This window comes from Lygodium microphyllum, chromosome 18, assembly GCF_053477565.2.
Source record: "Lygodium microphyllum isolate KBCC chromosome 18, Lygodium_microphyllum_v1.1.10, whole genome shotgun sequence".
In the NCBI taxonomy this organism is placed as follows: Eukaryota; Viridiplantae; Streptophyta; class Polypodiopsida; order Schizaeales; family Lygodiaceae; genus Lygodium; species Lygodium microphyllum.
The window spans coordinates 12,009,901-12,030,221 of NC_141152.1; the positions used below are offsets into that span (position 1 = coordinate 12,009,901).

The window sequence follows — 20,321 nt, forward strand, 5'->3', positions numbered from 1 at the left end:
TCCAACATAACATCACGCCCCGTTATTTTAATAATGAGCTCTCTGGAATCTCTTCTAGTCCATCAACATGCAGACGCTATGCATAGTTCCTAATATCTTCCACCATCCTTTTTTTAAAAGAGGGGCAAACTCAAGCACCATATTAACGTGTATATAAGACAAAAAATGAGAGGAACAATCCAAGATGATGTAAGTACTCAAGGAAACCGAAGAACAAGTCAATGTCGCCCCTTGAATGAAAACATCAACTGAAATGATTCACGTCAAAATTCTGCAGCCAGAATCCAGATAGAATGTTACGGCGATAACTGAAACTGTCCACCTCAAAACTTGAATCACCGAGGGAAAATGTACTACATTGACGCCCTACATAGCTTGAGCAACTGGTGTCCAAATTAAGTTCTAATATTTTGTCACTACACAGATCAGAAGTAACAACCTCCACGAGTCATAAAAACCTTAATTTCCCACTTTTATAGAGTAGCCTAGTGCTAAAATAATGTCCCTAAGAGTAAGAAACTTAGCACTTCTTCCTTTCTGTTTATATCGAACTGTTTTGGACTTCAAGTAAAACTCTTTCTGAATTCGCAAGTGAGCAACCTGACTTGCATGGATCAATACGTTAGATCTGTTGTCAGCAGTAAGGCAGACAAACTTCATTCGCCAGTATGGTTGATGGCTTCCAGCATGCTTTCTATTTGTCCAAGCACACAATCTAGCTTTCTTGTACTGATTTCAGCTGCAGTGCGTGCAACGTAATCACAATTCTCAAAAGCCCGATAATCACACATGCCCTTGATTTCTTCTCGCAATGTAACTTGAATATCCTGTGATAGATGATAAGGCTCAAACATTGTTCAAGAAGATATACCTTACATTATGAGCATATTGGAGACAAGCAGCATTGTTCACATAGCAGAATTATGAACAATATGAATTGATAATGAGTAAAATCACTATGCATTGTCCATAGAGCATATGCCTTCTCCCATAAAGCAAGGTGACATAAAACAAAATCTATTCTTCTTTCAAATATTATTTGTAGTTTTAATCATCTCTAATACAGTCCTAAGAGGAAAGACTGAACTGGTCACATTCTTTTTTTAAACAGCTTAAAAGGATGGTTTGTGCAGAATATTTTGCTCATTCTAACAAATCATCTCTTCAACCTGTATATGCAAGAATGGTATTCCAGTTTGTGTATGGCTTAAAGATTGATCATTGCAATATATTTCAATTGAACACTCAGGATGCTACATTCTCAAAGATCTAGATGGGGCACCCAAAACATTGGCCACTAAGCTGCTTAGTGCAAATAGCACAAGTATACACACGGGCATAGTGTTAGCAGTTGTGTCATTTCCTGTCTCTTCTTATGTCCATCTCCTAGATGTGAGCCTCAGTCTGAATCAAATGAGGATGGGATCTGCCCACCTAGCATGTATGCTGCCCACTTTTGCAGCCACAAACATTGGCAAGAGAGGGAGGAAAACCACGTGTGTGTTCATCAAGATGCACTTGAAGTTAGTAATGGGCAAAAGCAATTAGTGCCAGTGGAGCAAGACACACACATGCAAGGCCATCTTAGTAGTGCCCATTGAATGGATGTTGGACAACAAGGCATGCATGCAAATATGGGGAATCCAACACACTTTGGTAGTGGTATAATATTCCATACTAAGGCTGGTTAATGACCGCATATGGCAATGTATGGTACAAATCCTTATGGTATGCAACAACCAATGTACCGAATGCAATCTATAGTTGCCACCCAATCTCGCACTAGTGCCAATGATTAGCTCCCCTCATCTACATTAGGTCGTTTTTGTGTTTTCAGCACTTTCTTCATCAACCTCAGCTCCGACTAGTGGTTACTACACTTGGGATCTATCACAGGGACGTGAGATTTTTAAGATGCTTTGCTCTTGCTAGTAACATTTTATTAATTTACTAATCAAATGTGTAATGTTGTAAGGCACATGTGATGAACATGGCAATTATTTTATGGTAACAAGCCAAGGACCCCGAAGTAGTGGGTGTCAAAGGCAAAGGTGTGACAAGTTATGCTAGTTGGGTTTCAAGTGTCAGTTTGGCCCTAGGGCATTGGCCAATAAGTGACAATAGTGACACTAGGGACTAGGCACTAATTAATCAATTTGTGTCTATCCAAGGGTCAATTAAGGTTGGAGACCACTTGGGGTTGCAAATGGCCTAGCCAATGAAATTGTAGATGGACACAACTAATTTTGGGCAGGGTCTGAAGGGCTAAATTTATTTTTTTAATTAATTAATTGGTTGAAAATTGCTACAGAATGGGATTAGAAGGCTGCCGCTTGGCGAAAATGCCCATGCAATGGGAGAGAAGGCTATTTGGAGACTCATTCAATGCATTCAAACTATGAGGGAGAGAGAGGAGGTGTTGTTGATCAGTTTCAGGGGCTGGAATCAGCCATTTGCAGCAAGGAACAGCTGCTAGGAGCGATTTGTGATCAGGTGACAGCAGATTGGGGCACATCAAGGGCTGGCAACAGGATTTAATGTAGGTGACAGCATATTTGTGGCATCAAGCAGCAGGCAACAACATTCATTGCTGATCAGACAGGGCAACAATCAGAATCACAGGTTTTCCTATGTGGAAACTCTGAATTTTTTCTCTCCTCAACAATCCCTCACCTTCTCCAATTCATTCTTTGAGTATCTCTGCATTTCTAGCCAATTGAAGGTGTTCTCAACTAGATTTGGTGAACGCAATGATATTTCTGGTGTAAACCCTAATCCTCGGCAGAAATTAGGATTTACCAACCACCTTGGGACTCGTGCCAGCAAATGGGGACATCATACGCTGAAATCAGCAGCTGAAATTCGAGGAATTGTCAAGGAATTCAAATGCCAGCCCATTCCACTTTATTCGAGGCAGCATTTGGCCAATTTGTGGACCAATTTGTACAAGTCATGGGTGATGATCAAGGTGCAATTTGCCAGTTGGCTTATTGATCATTTATGGCTGCAAGGGGCTTTTGAATCAGTGGAGGAGATAAAGATATCCTAGTTTGTACTCCATCCAATAGCAACACAAGTTAAAGAAATATTGCAAGGGGTATTAGTTTTGAGGCCAACAGGGTGTCCAATGTCCAAGAATGTTATGGTAAAGTGTGCATTTCAATTTATGTTCCCATTTCAATTGATACTATCCAATTCCTTCTCCATGGCCTCATACCACAAAGTGTCTTGGAGAGCCTCCTACCAACTATCCATCTCGGAATGTGCAATGTAATCGGCTGTAAACAACGATGCATATGAAGCCTGAGAGGTGAGCCGAGCAAACCTTTTAGGGCCCTCCAGAGTGGAACTGGGTGAAAGGATCCCCAAATCCCACATGGTCTACTAATACCAACAAGGTAACGGGTCTCACAGAGGAGGTCGAGGAGCTAAAGTGTATGCATGAAGGTTAGGAGCAAGCAGTAGACCCGATTCAAAAGGCATGATCTCAAATGATGTGAGCGGAGGTGAGGATGTAGAGTCCGATGCAAAAGACTGCATTATGTCCCTCTCATCAAAGATAACATCCCTCTTAACGATCACCTGGTTTATTCAAGGATCGAACAAACGGTAGGCTTCCACTTCAAAGAATAGCCCACAAAGATTAAGAGATCAGCTCAACGGGTGAGCTTTCCTATCTTGTCATCCAAAGTGTGCATATAAGACTTGTAGTCAGACATTGGTTAAGGATTTACACTGAAGCGTTAACAACCTCAACCCAAAGGCGCTCAGGAAGCTCTACTGTGAGCAACATAGAGCATGCCATATTCATGACTTTCCGGTTCCTATACTCTACATCTCTCCCGGCTATAGCGCTTAGGAAATGAAAATGTCCTCTATAAAAGTCATGTGATGGGTAGCTCCACTGTCCACAAGCCCAGCAGATGCTTATGTGCTCAACTGTGGCAAGTGGGCCTCTGCAATCACCTTGTTGAGAGGTAACTCACAGTTGTGAACGAGACTCGCATCCAATGTCTCTACAAAGACAATGTGGACCTTTGCAGACCAATCAAACAAACCCTCTGGACTTGAGTAGTTTGCTGACTATGATGGCTAACCAATGGTAGTGTGGGTTTGACCTCGCCATTGCCCCTACTGCAAGTTGCCACCACCCTACTTTCCCTGCGCTAGGGATTATCCAACTAGGATGTGAAAATCTGATTCTTCGATTTTGAATATGTTCCTCTTGCCTTGAATCGACACTCATCATCATAATGGCCAGCCTTCTAACAATGTTGACAATACCTATTCTTCTTAGGTATATTCTACCATCTAGGTTTGAGAGTTGATTGTGTGGTTCCTTGGGATTCACTAGCCTTGGTTTAATTTAGATTTTGATTTGAATTTTGTTTGCCCTTGCCCTATTGCCCTTTCTGAGAAGATGCAACAAGAGCCCCCTCTATCAAGGACATATTATGAAATTGATTGAGCCACCACATGTAACGCAACAACTGACACTCAAACTCATAAAATATGGGAAACTGAGACTATAAAATTACCTACTACACAAAATGGAAATATTTTCTTAGCAGCTTATTAAGGAACAAGGTAACTTGATCATGAAAGAACTTAGAAGCCACAATGGTTGAGAACTTAGCGAGGAGATGCCGAGACTCAACCAACTGAACTTTTAAGTCATCCTCGTCGGTGATTTTAGAATTTTGGAGCTCATGATCCAAATAAACACGACATATCCTATCCCAAGCCACATGGTGATTAATCACGTGTGCCGAACACTCAGATGCTAAGTCGAAATGTTGAAATTGAGAATGCAACTCATGCAATAAGCCCTACATAAGCTCAACAATAGCAGACGTTACGAGACTTCCATGAGTAGACGACCTCACATGGAACAAGTGTGAGATTAAGTTGGGATTCCAACTCCTGCACTGAATCCCATAGATTCTGAGAGTCTAAGACATGCCTCATCAAGTTTGACCCGTTGAAACGAGTCGTCATTAAAAGCATGCTTGGTAGATAAGGAGCCAAAACCATGAGGTGTTTATGAAGATGGATAGGTGTGATAGGGTAGAGAATAAGATGGTGATGGTGGTGGTGAATAAGGAGGAGATAATGGTGGATAGGCAAAAATAGGCTACTAATGTCTAATGTGAAGTGAACGATACGCAGGCGACAGCGGAGATGCAATGGTCAGTGATAGAAATGGTAGATAGAGAGAAAAATGTGAGCAGCAACAGAGAGTAGAGAGAGAGAAAGAGAGAGAGAGAGAGAGAGAGAGAGAGAGAGAGAGAGACGCACGATGTGTGGGTACCATAGAATGTACCTCTTTTAGGTTTTTGAGATAGATATATAAAATTACAAGTGCTAAGGGTGCATTCACACCCATGCACATATAAAAGGCACAGTGGCCCTTTATTCCCAACAATCTCCCATCTAAAGACAGCGTGTCTGAAGGTTGAGGAAAAGAATTAGCTAAGTCTAAGTATGTACAAAGCTGAAATACATATACTATCCAACTCCTATCATCTGTCGTCAATGAGCAAATCGCTTTGCTAGAAGACCCTTTGTGAGAAGATCTACAGGGTTATCATCTGTATGTAACTTGACAAGCTCAATGCTTTTGCTATCAAGTACAACCCTAATAAAGTGATACTTCACCTATATGTGCTTCATCTTTGCATGAAAGAGAGGGTTCCGTGCTAGCATAATAGCACTCTAACTATCACAATGGAGGACAAGAATCTCAATAATGCCAAGCTCTCCCACCAGACATGAAAGCCATAAAGCATCCTTGCATGCCTCAGTGGTAGCCACATACTCTGTCTCTATAGTAGACAATGCAACACACTTCTGTAGCCTAGAGATCCGGAAAATTGCTCCCCTTGTGAAGGTAAATACATACCCTGAAGTAGACTTTTTGTAGTCAACATGACAAGTATAGTCTGCATCCGTAAAGCTAATAACAAATGCGTTCTACTTTCCAAAGAAAATGCACAAATCCTTTGTGCCCTTAAGATATCTCATGATACCTTTCACTCCTTTCCAATGCTTTTGGCCAAGATCTGCCATATACCTGCTAACCACTCCCACTGCAAACGCTATGTTAGGACGTGTAGCAACCATAGCATACATCAAACTACCCACAGCTAAAGCATATGCAATCTTCGCCATTTCAACCTTCTCATCATTAGATGTAGGGTTGTTCTTTGCACTAAGTTTCACATATAGAGGCAATGCGCCAATTGCTTTTCCCCCCTCCATATTGAAATGCTGCAAAATCTTAAATACATACTCCTGCTGTGACAGATAAAGAATGTGAGTGCGCTGCGGAAGAGGGAATACGAACATGGAGGGAGAGAGAAAGAGAAAGCAGAAAATAAGAAAGAGAAATCTGCATTGACTGAAATGAATGCTGAATACAAACGGGAAGGCGGAAGGAGACTGATCAGTCCCTGCACGCAACCCACAGCGTTAGTGAGGGCACCAGATCAGGCTCATGATGATGGCAGCACCACCACGGGGGAGAAGGAGTGTCGGAATCTGCAAGAAGACAAGTGATCAAGTGGGAAGGGGGACTGCCTATAAATAGGCAAAAGGACAAACCCTAACCCTAACCCTAAAATGGGCGCCCCACAACAGTGACCAAAAAGTGGCCGGGCACCCAGTGGCTGCCCACTAAAAGAGGCCAAAAAGAAATACACATCCTAAGACAGCCAGTCGAGAGTAACTAGCCTCCCCCATCATAACACATGACAAACATGTCAGAGCTCCTAATGTCCTCGTCTGACTCAGACTGAGGCTCACAGGCAGGAGATGACAAGGCATGATAAACATGACTGCTAACACGCCCTCTCAGATCCTGGATGTGGCTGAAGGCCGAAGAGGAAATAGATCCTGGGGTGGCAAGGGGAATGCCAATGTCGATGAAGTCCGTTGATGTAGACTGCCGGCTGAAGGAGCTCCTCACGATCCTGGGAGTCCCCCTCTAAAACACTAGGGGCTAAGGAATCCACAACCGCATCATCGAGATCGTCCCCCGCTAAAAGGGATGGGGGTTACGAGGAAACCACCGGAGGAGAAGGTGGGGGATGGGAAGGAACCTGTGGAATAGAAGGTGCACAAGCGGGAACGGGTGTAGCAATAGACTGCCGCGGAGGACCCTGCATCAAAGAAGGGGAATGGAGCCTGTAAAGCCCGCTCTCCTGCCAACCTGTAGATAAGACAGCTCTTGTAAAAAAATCCTCAATAACAACGGCATGCTCGGTGAAGATCACTCGTGTGCCAAGCCTCGTAAGGCCATAAACTGAGAGGAGGGGAAGGCCCAAATCCGGAACACGTAGGGCCTGTGAAAAGGAGCTCGCAGGTCGGTCGGTAAACAAAGGCAATGTGCCAACACCACTAATAGGCACCGATAAAATGTCACCAACAGTGGACTGAACCCTCTGATGGACGGAGATCCTGTAACAAATCACCTCGGGGAGTCATATGACTCGAAGCACCACTGTCCACTAACCAAGGCTGCACAGAAGACACTGCAGCCACGGAAGAAGGATCCTCCTCCAAAGCATGGATATGAAGGAACACTGACTCATGGGTAACAGCTGGTATAGAGGTAGAAGAAGGCTCCGATGTAGATCCACCCTTCGCTCCCGGACGAAGGTGAGGGTACTTCTTCCAGCATTTCTCCTCGGGATGTGTCCCTTTCCCACAGTGTGGGCACTTCGAGCTCTCTGAATCTGTGTCAGAGCCTGAAGAACTGTCCTTCTTCTTAGCCTTTGACTTCTTCTTCTTCTTCTGTCCTCCCGAACCTGCAACAAAGGCTCTAGTGGAGTCGGATCCACTAGCACTGACCTCTCTGAGTCACTCGTCATGCTCCAAGACAAGCGGGGATAGCTCCTCCCATAGAAGCTTCTCACGGGTCCTCGATATAAGAAGGCTGGTGTAGAAGACATCAAACCAAGGCGATGGCAGCTAAGTCAAGAGAATCATAGCCATGTCTTCAGAAGATATCGTCCGACCGAGGGATGCAAGCTCATCCCTCATATCCTGTAATCTGTTGATGTGGTCCTTCATGGAAGGACTATCATCAATAGCGAGCATCCGCAACTTCTTTTCGAGAGATATCCGGTGGGCAAACGTCTTCTGTTGATAGAGAGACACGAGCTTTCTCCACACGTCTACTGCAGTCTTCAACCTGTGAACATGAACAAGGATAGAATCTTGCAAACTCAGAAAGAGGAAAGATCTGGCTCGAGAATTGAGCCGATCCCATAAGGCTGCACGATCCATAGATGTCCCATCTACGGGATCCACCGTAGGCCGGGGAATAGGAACAGAAACAAGCTCCCAAAGATCGAAGGAGTCCAAGATACACTCCACCTTGCAGGACCATAGAGAAAAGTTGGAGCCATCCAACCGGTCCTCTTTGCGCAGCTGAGGAAGTACGGGTACCTGTACAGGGGGTACCAAAGGCTGCATCTTCGGCCCACTGGAAGAGGCTCGCCGAGATACATGAATAGAAGGGGGACGGGAAAGAGGAATAGACTCCGGACGACGGTCCTCGTGATAGAAATCACGCCTCCGTTCAGACGAGTGTCGAGACAAAAGCTCGTCATCTGAGTCATCAAAGCCCGTAAACTGATGAGACATCTTCCAATTTGCAAAACACCAAACACCAAAGAAAACTTTGCCGATGCCGAAGAATGACCAGCAGTCTGATCACCAATCACCAAAACGCCGGCTGGGGAGGCCTACAGACACCTGGAGCTGCAAAAGGCAAGGTTGTGTGATGAATAGCACCAAGACAGAAGCCGCCAGCACCAAAACGCAGCCCGAGAGTAGGTCGCCAACAGGAGAAGAGCCGCCTGGAGATGGAACGACAGCCAGATCAGCAAAACGCAGCCTGGAGGAATGTCGCCCAACTCCTGATTGAAAACGCAAGCAGAAAGTGGTTTGTGATGACGTGGCAGCCTCTGGAGGGGGCCGCCTTGGCTGTTGGGAAAGAGACGGCAGCAGCAAACGCAAAGTTGTGGATGTTCTCCTGCGTAAATCTCAGCTCCGTGTACTCTCTTTCGGCTCTGATACCATGTGAGAGTGCGCTGCAGAAGAGGGAATACGAACATGGAGGGAGAGAGAGAGAGAAAGCAGAAAATAAGAAAGAGAAATCTGCACTGACTGAAATGAATGCTGAATACAAACGGGAAGGTGGGAGGAGACTGATCAGTCCCTGCACGCAGCCCACAGCGTCAGTGAGGGCACCAGATCAGGCTGATGATGATGGCAGCACCACCACGGGGGAGAAGGAGTGTCGGAATCTGCAAGAAGACAAGTGATCAAGTGGGGAGGGGGGCTGCCTATAAATAGGCAAAAGGGAAAACCCTAACCCTAACCCTAAAATGGGCGCAAACCCTAAAAATCCCCTAAAATGGGCGCCCCACAACAGTGACCAAAAAGTGGCCGGGCAGCCAGTGGCTGCCCACTAAAAGAGGCCAAAAAGAAATACACATCCTAAGACAGCCAGTCGAGAGTGACTAGCCTCCCCCATCATAACATATGACAGACATGTCAGAGCTCCTAATGTCCTCGTCTGACTCGGACTGAGGCTCACAGGCAAGAGATGACAAGGCATGACAAACATGACTGCTAACAAAGAAGACCTTTCAATTTGTCCCTGAGCAGACATATGCCAAGAATGTGATTTGCATCACCGAGATTCTTCATGTCGAAATTGTTGTGTAGGTTTTGCTTCAATGTGTCCAAAGCATGAACATTCCTACTAGCAATCAACATGTTATCCACATACAAAACCAACATAATAAGGCTACCATCTGCTGCCTTCTCCGTATATAGCAAGTGATCCACTTGACTCCTTTTGAATCCTTGAGATTGCATGAATGTATCAAACTTATGATACCATTCACACGGTGTCTGTTTCAACCCATACAAGCTTTTGTTGAGTTTATATACTATCTTTTCCTTGTGCAAATTTTTTTTAAATGCTGAAATCTGATCAGCATGTGTCCCTGTGAGCAAAAGATCATCCATATAAAGACAAATGACCACTAAAGATCCCCCTCTTTACATATGTAAAGAGTAGATTCTCATGGGTTGTTAAGGAACCCTTGGCTAAGTAAAAAGGCATCAATTTTTGCATACCAAGCTTGTAGAGGTTGCTTCAAACCATACAAAGCCTTTTTCAGCTTGCATACCAAGAGTTTGGATCCTTCAACTGCAAAACCCATGGGCTACTAAACATACATTTCTTCCTGAAGTTCCCCATATAAAATGCAGTTTTAATATCAAGCTAGTGCACAATTCAACCATAATGGACAACCAAAGCAACCATACACCTAATGGTGGTCATATGGGATGTAGGAGCAAATGTCTCCTTAAAATCAATGCCGTTCTTTTGTGTATAGCCTTTTGCCACAAGCCTAGCTTTGTACTTATCAATTGATCCATCCACTTTTCTTTTCAACTTATAGATCCATTTAGTACTAATGGCCTTCTTTCCAACAAGCAATGTAACTAAATCCCATGTTTGATTCTTCATGATAAAATCAAATTCATCTTGCATTGTTGCCATCCAATGCACACTCCGTTATGCATCCTCAAAAGAATCAGGCTCCTCATCATCAAGTGTGTTTGCTGCCATTGTAACCAGCCTTCCTTCCGTGGATGGGTGGTAAATCCCTGATTACAACTTAACTACAGTAGCAAACAATTAATGCAAATCTGAAAATATAAATTTACCTACTGATCTTGGACAATGCACACCCGATTGGCCCCAAAATTGGCGCCCCTTTCCGTGGATGGGTGGTAAATCCCTGATTACAACTTAACTACAGTAGCAAACAATTAATGCAAATCTGAAAATATAAATTTACCTACTGATCTTGGACAATGCACACCCGATTGGCCCCAAAATTGACGCCCCTTTCCGTGGATGCGTGGTAAATCCTTGATTACAACTTAATTACAGTAGCAAACAATTAATGTAAATCTAAAAATACAAATTTACCTGCCGATCTTGGACAATGCACACCCGATTTGCCCCAAAATTGGTGCCCCTTTCGGTATTTCTTTAGCTTTATTGAAGAAAAAGTTGATTTACAATGGGATTCTCCCAATCCCCTTCGAAATCCAAACTCCCCTTACTGTCCAAAGTGACCAGCAAGTCTTCAATTTGATTTGGCCCTTGATTCGGGCACTTAATTGGCCTTCATCCACTTCATAGACGATGGAAATGCCCCAAATTCAATGGCTCACTAGTCCTCCACCTGAATTTAGCTGAAATTCAACTTCAGCCCTGAAAAATCCAAGTCTTGGATCTTCCAATTTCTGGCACGCTTCCCAAGGCTGCTGCTAAACCCTAATTTCTGCTGTAAATTAGGGTTTATAGCATAGAAATTTGCAATTTCTCAGCCTCCAAGGGTCCAAATGCTGAGATCTTTGGAGCAAGACTATGAAATGGTTGGGAGATGAGAGAGAAAGCTGTAGAGAGAGAAAATTCAGAGTTTTGTCATGAAGAATGACTAAAAATCAGTCAAATGCAGCTGCTGCCCTGCCACAACAGCTTGTAGACGCAAAGAACTGAAGAAAATCAATCATTTACTGTTGCTGCCTTGTCTCAACAGCCTACAGATTCTATCACCTGCTGCTGATTGGTCTTCTCCAGCCCCTGGCTGCCTTAGAAGGTCCTCCAATAGCTGCAAATCAGACCACCAACATCTCCTCCCTCTCTATTGCAAGTTGAATATACTAAAAACGTCTCTCTCCAGGCTCTAAATACGTTTTTCAGTCTTGCATGGGCATTTTTTATAAGTAAAAGCCTTCCCAAATGGTTTTTCCAACATTAGCCATAATTAAATATTAATTTTTAGTATTTAAATACTAAAAATTTATCTAATAATTATTTCGGTGCCTTGAAAAATAATCTGACAGGCCAATAATTAAATTGGCTAGGCAACTTCCATTCGCGAGTGTCTCTGCGCCATCTTTGACCATCAGATTGGCATTAGGTACCATTAAATGCCACTTCTCTAGTGTCACCAAACTGATACTTATGGCCAAATGAATGACCTAGGCCAACAACTGGCTCCAAATACCACAAGTACTTGTGTGGCATAACTTATAGCAACTTTAGGCTTTGATATCCTGTGATTTTCTTGGGTCCTGGGCTCGTAAATGTACTCTAACCCCAGTTGCACCTCACATGTGCAAAATTTACTTAATTATGTGATTAAAAATTAATCAACATGTTAAGTGAGGTTTCAAAAATACATGTCCTCATGACAGCCATAACAAACTCCATTGTATTAACATGATCATGCAAACGTGCTTGTCTTCTTCAAGTACGACCAGCAAGAGGAGCATCCAAATGCTATATAGTCTTTTAAAGTCTACAAGTACCATCTAGGCATTTGTCTAGCCTCCTGATTATGCACATGCTCTTGATGAACCTCATGTTCAGCATCTTGCTGAATATTCAGATCAGCCATAGGCTGAATTTCTAGATTATTTAATGGAGCAGCTGGCTGAATATTTTGTTCATTTAATGAAGCTCTAGCTGTATCACCAAAAGAAAGGCAGCATCCCTTTAAACACATCATTTGCAACCTGATATATGTCAAAACCAACAAGAGACAATTCTAATTTTTCAACAAAAATTGCATTCCTACTGACAAAGACTTTCTTGGAAATAGGATTGTACAATCTGTACCCTTTGCTTTCACTGCTATACCCCACAAATATGTACTTGACAGCCTTATTGTCCAACTTTTTTCTCAATACTTTGGAAATATGAGCATATGCAAGACACACAAAAGTACAAAAGTGACCAACTGAAGGTTAATGGCTGTTCCAAGCCTCAAAAGGCGTAACATTTTTCAATGCCTTAGTAGGGCACCTATTCAAAACGTGGCAAGCACACATAACTGCTTCCATCCAAAAGCCCTATGGCAAGTTTTTAGCTTTTAGCATACATCTAGCCATCTCCATGAGTGACTGATTCTTCCTTTCTGCAACCCCATTCTACTGTGGAGTATATGTAGTAGTATACTGATGTGCAATGTCTTTGCTTCAAAAATTTATTCAGCAAAGAAGACATGTATTTTCCCCCTCAGTCCGAACAAAGAGTCTTAATCTGGCAGCCAGGTTAATTTTCCACAAGTGCAATCATAGTTACACTCGTACATAGTACGAACTGATTCGTACTATACGGTTCGTGGTACTGTACCGTACAAATTTATACCAAAAAACAAGCTCCTTTTTTTTCTTTTTCTTTTTTTTTCTTTTTCTTTTTTTTTTTTGCGTGGTTGTTGTTGGTGGTGGTGGTTTGGGTTGTTGACTGTTGTTGTGGTGGTGGTGGTGGTGGTGATTTTGTAGCCTTGATCAATCAACCAAGAAAGGGGGTGGAAGCTTGATTAGACTCCTCATACATGTTTTGTTATGATTTATCCTAGAGCCAAAGGCCATACATAAGGTATTCAAGCAATTCCAAACGTTTCTAATTGATGTCCCATCATTTTTCACAATATGTTACTATCAATAAATAATTCAGCACCATTTGAGAATCATCAAGTAGCTTAATCCTATTGATTTTACCTTTGTTCACATCTCATTTTGCACCACCCAACCCAAAGCATTGGTGCACATTGCTAATAAAACTAGGCCAGAGGATAGCTTGGCCTAATGTACCTTCTAAGAGCACGAATTAGTGAATGTACCATCGGTAGCTACTTTAGCCTTAGCAATGCCAAACAAAACCATAACAAAATTCATAAATCTTTTACCAAAACCTTTGGTGGTTTGTTTGGTAACTGTTGATCTCATAGGTCATTTTGGCCTCTTGTAGATGTTAATAAAGCATCTCTCTCTTTCTCTCTCTCTCAAGCATACATGCCTCTTATTTATATGATCATTCATGTATGATGTATCCACTCCTATGTATGTACTTGTAAGTTGTAGCACATGTTGCGCATGCGGCATATGCCATAGAGGTTTTGGCGTATTACCCTCAAGTATTCATCTTACATGCTCCAATAGCATTGCTATTTAGACTTTAAACATCTATTCTATCATCTATAGTTCAAAATAATGAAGTTAATTTTTTTTTCGTACTAATATCGTACCGTACCTTATAAAACCTTAAGGTACCATTTAGTACCGTATTTTATCGTACCGTACTTTTTGTACCTGACAACTATGAGTATAATAAAAGCCAAAAATGCATCATACACTTTTAACTTTTTTTACCAATCAATAGATCCAACAAAGATAAGTAAAGTCATCAATGAATGTGATGAAATGATAGCATCCACCCAATGACTTTATCTGCATGGGTCCACACACATCCAAATGCACAATCAGCAACCTAGCCGTTGCCTTAAAAGAAACATCACGAGGAAAAGAAAACTAATGCATTTTTCCTAAAATGCATCTCTCACAAATATGTACAGGAGGTCTAGAGGTGAACCATCTAACATCTAAGTATGTTGGATAAGCATCAAACTGCCATAGTTAATATGCCCCATGCGAGCATACCATAACTCTGTCCATGACATAGCAAGAGTAATAGTACAAGCCAAACAAACTGACTAATCAATCGAATGAGCATCTAACTCATAGAGTCCATGACATAATGTGCCAATCAGTACCAAAGTCAAGAATTCTTTATCTCTGACTATGCACTTGTCATCATCAAATGTGACTTGCGTTCCACATTTTGCTAAAGAAGAAATGAACAACAAATTTTTCTTTATTCCTGGTACATGTAATGCATCCTGCAAATGGAGAGTAAAGCCATCAATGGCTTTCAAGGCAATCTCTCCAACACCTCCAATAGGATAAGATACATTGTTGGCACATTGCACAGATTTACCAATAGGAGCTGCAACAACAGAGATAAAACAAATCCCTACGGGATGTAATGTGCTTAGAAGCACCACTGTCAAAGAACCAAGTGCTACCATCCTCTGTAGAACTGAATGCTCTATCTGTCTAAGAAGAATCATAACTACAAAAGTAAAAACTGTAGTCATTGTCAACAACAAACAACGCGGACTCTGTAGCAATAGCAGTAGAAGGTGCATAAAAAACAAACATCCCAAACTCTTTGGCAATGCATTTCTTCCATTCTCTGCTATAGTGACCTAGCTTTTTACAATAATGACACTTGCCCTTCTTGGCTTGCATGCCCCCTTGCTTCTTGTTGTTCTGTGAAGTACCTCAGCTTCCAAAACTCTATGGAGCATTCCTAGAGTGCTTGCCCTTTGTTGAGCTAAAATATGCATTATTTGCTGATTAGCCTCTTAAACAACCCCAAAACACACTAAAAATGCTCTTTTAGAGTAAAACCCTATAACGGGGAGCGGTTCGAGAGAGTTCAGTGGAAACCCTAATTTTTAGAGCGCCCTTCCACATCTGTAAATAGATAGGCTGCCCCCATTCAACCTTCTTCCGTCTGTGCAGGTTTCTCACTCCACGTGCAGATTTCAGCCATTAGTCTCCTCCCACGTGGCTGTCTAGCCCTCGAGACTGCTGCCACTCCATCCGTGTTTACTCCTGCTGCTGGCGCCTTCATCCATGCTAACGTCAGCTGCTGACGACATCATCATCTGCTGAGATCTAATCATCCAGTCATTGCCAACCACATCAGACACTGTTTCAGCCTGCTGTTTACAGCAGACTGTGCACAGTTTCCAGTCTCCAATCGGCGGTACACTACTGCATTTACCAGTTTCTGGCCTCCAAACTGCTGAGTTTTGGTGAACAGCCTGCTGCCATTCACTATTCTGTTAGCGATTATCAATCCCTGTCGGGCAGGCAGCCACGTCACCAGGCCACGTGGTAGTCTGGTCGGACTGACGAGTCGGCCAGCCACGTGGCAGTCCAGTCGGACTGACCAGTCGGCTGCATTTAATGCAGCTGACCTGCCATTTCTGATCGCATTATTTCTGGCTATTTATAGCCGGCAGTCAGCACATTCTTTCACAGTTCTGTTTGCAGATTACAGGCTGGAGATTCGTGCAGACTGCAGCTTACTTCGAGGTGAACAGCAAGTTGCATCTTCGAGGTGGAGACACGCAGTCCCGCGCACTGCGCCCGTGTACATATCTGCATATCTTTATATACAGCACACTTTATACAGCAGATCTTCATCTTCCACTGTCTCTTTCTCTCTCTCTCTTCTCTCTGCGTTTACTCTCTCTCTCAGTCTTGGTCCCACGCTTCCGCATTGCTGCACTCTGACATGGTATCAGAGTAGTGAAGAAGGGCTGATTGAGTGAAGAACCTTCTTGAAGAGGAGATTCCATCGCGACACAAGGCTGCGTTTCCAGCGTTCGAGGGCGAGCGGGAGGGCTGCGCATCGGAACAAGGCTGAACCGAGCGTGGGCGCGTGGGAAAGGAGTCCAGTTGGTGGATTTGCTGCTGTTTACTGCTGTTTGAAGAGGAGGAAGGCTGTGTTTTCAGCTTTCAAGTGCAAGTTTTACCTTTTCATCGCCTCCGGCGGGTGAAGAAGGTTCGAGACGTGGAAGAAAGAGCCCTAGCAGGCTGCGTTTTCATAGTCAGAGGGGGCTGCTTTTGCGTTTTTGCAGGCATTACAGGTGAAGATGTCTACAGAGATTGGCTTGGAGTTCCAGGCGATCATGGATCGGAAGGTGCCTGTCTTACCGGCTCTTCCCTCAAATCAAAAGCTCGATGGCGACAATTACCGCATCTGGCACGTGATGATGTTGGCCATCCTTGAGTCTTATGATTTGGCAAAGCTTGTACAGGAGGAGATCGACCGGCCCTCGGTGAGAGATGAGTCCAAACTCTCTTCCGATGCTCGTGCGGAGTTGGCCAAGGCACAATCTCACTGGGACAAACTGAATGCCCGGATTCGTTCTTTTCTTTTTTTGTCTTGTACTACAGCCGTGATAGCCCACATTGAGCACTTGACGGTGGCTCGAGAGATATGGCTGGAGCTTGACCAGATGTATAACCGGATGACCCTTATGAAGCGGGTTTCTTCGGAGGTGCAGATGTGGACCTTGCCCGTGAGCAAGTCTTCTTCGTTGCAGGAGCACATCAACAAGCTTAGACAGCTTCAGATGCAGGTTCAGAATGCGGGGAAGCCGATTTCCTCCGAAGACATGGCGATCACACTTCTGTCCCAGTTGCCGCTACGATTCGGTGCTTTTTACTCCGCCCTTATTGCTTCGGGGCGTGAGTCTACTCTTCGGTAGGAAGAGTTGGTTCCTATGGTCTTGGACCAAGAGAAACAACTGAAGGGACAGCATGCTTCCAAGTCGGAAGCTTTGACAGGTCAAGCCTCTCAGAAGAAGGGGAAGGACCAAAAGAAGAAGGAGGACAACAAGTCAAAGAAGGACAAGGACAAAGAATCAACATGCCATATTTGTGGTAAGACCGGCCGTTGGAAGAAGGATTGCCCCGACAAAGACAAGAAGGACTCGAAGGATTCTGGAGCGGTGGCTGCACCCTCATCAGCTGCATTTCTTCATCTAGCAGTCATTGAGGACTCTACACCGGAGGCTTCTGATGCTGCGATGACAGCCCCCCAGGCTCGATAGTGGATCGTTGACAGTGGTGCCTCCCGGCACATGACTCCTTCATCAGTTGGTGTTGCCCAGTTGCGACCTTCGCATGGGCAGATTCTCATCGGAGATAGCTCTTCGGTGTCTATTGCAGGACGGGGTGAGATGCAGCTTATTCCAGATGGACGTGGTGGTACCCATACCTCAGAGATCTTGCATGTGCCAGGTTTAGGGTATCATCTACTTTCGGTTCATAAGATTTGTTCACTTGGACTTTTGGTGGAGTTTGACAGTTATTCGGTGCGAGTCCTTGATCATGGGTCAAGGAAGGTTCTCTCATCAGGATATGAGGAGAACGGCATCTGCAAATTAACGTCTTCTACCGCTCTTCCTACTCTTCTTCTTACCACTCAGACACAATCAGAGCTATGGCATGCTCGGTTTGGTCACCTTAACTATGATTATCTTCGGCGGGCATCACGTGGACAGCTTGTTCGAGGGTTGCCGGACATAGTGGTGAGCCAGCAGCCCTGCATCTCCTACATTCGTAGGAAGCAGCATAGGGATGCGATTCCCAACAAAGCTTCGCAGCGGTCTACTTCACCGATGGAGCTTGTATCTACGGATCTGTGGCCCTATGAGGAACGAGTCCTTGAAAGGGAGCTCGTACTTCATGTTGATCGTAGATGACTACAGCAGGATGACTTGGGCCTATTTCTTGGCGTTGAAGTCGGAGGCTTTCTTCCACTTCAAGGATTGGCTTCTCTTTAAGGAGAACTGATCGGGCCGGCGATTGAAGACCTTGCGATCCGACAAGGGTGGTGAATTTGTTTCTAATGAGTTTGCTCGTTTTTGTGCAGATAAAGGCATTCACCAGGAGTTTGCTAACACCAACACTCCTCAAGAAAATGGCATTCTTGAATGAAAAAAACGAAGTGTGATCGAGATGGCGCGCACCATGATGGAGCACCGACAGACAGTTTCTGTGGGCCGAGGCTGTGGCTACTGCAATCCACATCCTTAACCGATCCCCCACTTCGGCCGTTGATGGGAAGACACCTTTTGAGGCTTACTTTCGGACTAAGCCCGATGTTTCTTATTTCAGGGTTTTTGGGTGTGATGCCTATATTCACATTCCCAAGACTCATCGTGATAAATTTGAAGCGGCTTCCCGGAGACAGGTGTTTGTTGGCTACAGCTCTCAGTCCCAAGGCTATCGTTTGTATGATCCCATAAAGCGGAATGTGTACATCAGTCGAGATGTGCGGTTCGTGGAGATTCCGGCCATAGCAGCGGGTGAGGAGCATCCTGTTCTTGGAGATCCAGGGGAGAGTTGGGCTCCTGAGACAGTTCCTTTGGAGCCCGCGCCTTTTGATTCTGATTCTGTTTCTGATACAGAGTCTACTATTCCACCGATCACCCCCGAGGAGTTACCACCAGTGGATATCCCAGAGTCTTCAGCTGATGGAGAGCGACGAGGAGAGGTTTGGCCTCCTCGTTGGGCCCGTGACACACTCCGAGATTCAGGGATCGAGGGGGTCCCTGAGGAGTGGGGACCGCAGGATGGTCCGCGGCGGTCACGGAGGCACTAGGCACATTCTACGGAGCTTGTTTGCTCTAACTATTGTTTGATGACCCGTGTTATGCAGGATCGAGAGCCCACCTCCGTGAAGGAGGCTTTACAGTCCGCATCATGGAAGAAAGCTATGGAAGCCGAGTTGGAGGCTATTGAGAGGAATGGCACTTGGTATCTTGTGCCTCGCCCCTCTCATAAGAAGGTGATTGGCGTCAAATGGGTCTTCAAGACCAAGTACCTTAGCGATGGTTCTTTGAACAAGCACAAGGCTCGCCTTGTTGCTAAAGGTTTTGCACAGCGCCCAGGGATTGATTGTCATGACACTTTTGCCCCCACTGCTCGTATGGCGACTATTCGAGCTGTTCTTGCCTTAGCTGGCCATAGGCGATGGCCTGTCTACCAGTTGGATGTGAAGTCAGCCTTCCTCAATGGTGATTTAAAGGAGGAGATCTATGTCGAGCAGCCTCCTGGCTTTGGATCTTCAGATGGGCAAGTCTACAGGTTGAAGAAGGCCTTGTATGGCCTCAAGCAGACTCCGCGTGCATGGAACAAGAAGATTGACTCGTTCCTTCAATCACAGTTGGGATATCGGCGCTCCCAGGCCGATCCGCAGCTTTATGTACACACTTCCGAGGCTGGTTGTGTGCTTTTTGTGTTGTATGTTGACGATTTGATTGTCACATGTGATCATGCACAGAAGGTCAAAGAGACGAAGGCAGCTTTACATCAGGCGTTCGAGATGACGGACTTGGGTCTCCTTCACTTCTTCTTGGGCCATGAGATTTATCAGTCTCAGAGGGGGATTTTCATCTCTCAGCAGAGATATTTACAGGAGCTCTTGGTTTCTTTTGCGATGGAGGATTGTCGAACGATTTCTACTCCTATGGATCCGAACTGGAAGGCCACTTCACATTCAGATTCTCCCTTGGCGGATGCTTCCCGCTATCGTCAGTTGATTGGCTCATTGATTTGGCTCCTCAACACTCGTGTTGATCTTTGTTTTGTTGTAGGTCTCTTGCCAAGTTCATGAGTGAACCTCAAACGGTGCATTGGCAGGCTGCTCATCAGCGAATACTTCGGTATTTGAGGGGGACCTCTGACTTCGAGCTTCATTATTCAACAGGCATAGGTGGTTCAGATCTTGTACTTGCCGGTTGGAGCGACTCGGATTGGGCTGGCGATGTGGACCACAGGCAGTCTACTAC

At 44.5% G+C, this 20,321-nt stretch overlaps 1 protein-coding gene across 1 annotated transcript in view; it reads right to left on the bottom strand.

The window, feature by feature from the left end:
- Window positions 1-203: 203 nt before the first annotated feature.
- Window positions 204-20,321, bottom strand: part of LOC148020588 (mediator of RNA polymerase II transcription subunit 11) — a 36,285-nt gene continuing 16,167 nt past the window's right edge. Inside the window, exon 3 of the mRNA XM_087698373.1 lies at window positions 204-827. Coding sequence (XP_087554499.1) covers window positions 657-827 — 171 coding nt within the window. The 3' untranslated portion in view covers window positions 204-656. The remainder of the gene's footprint in view (window positions 828-20,321) is intronic.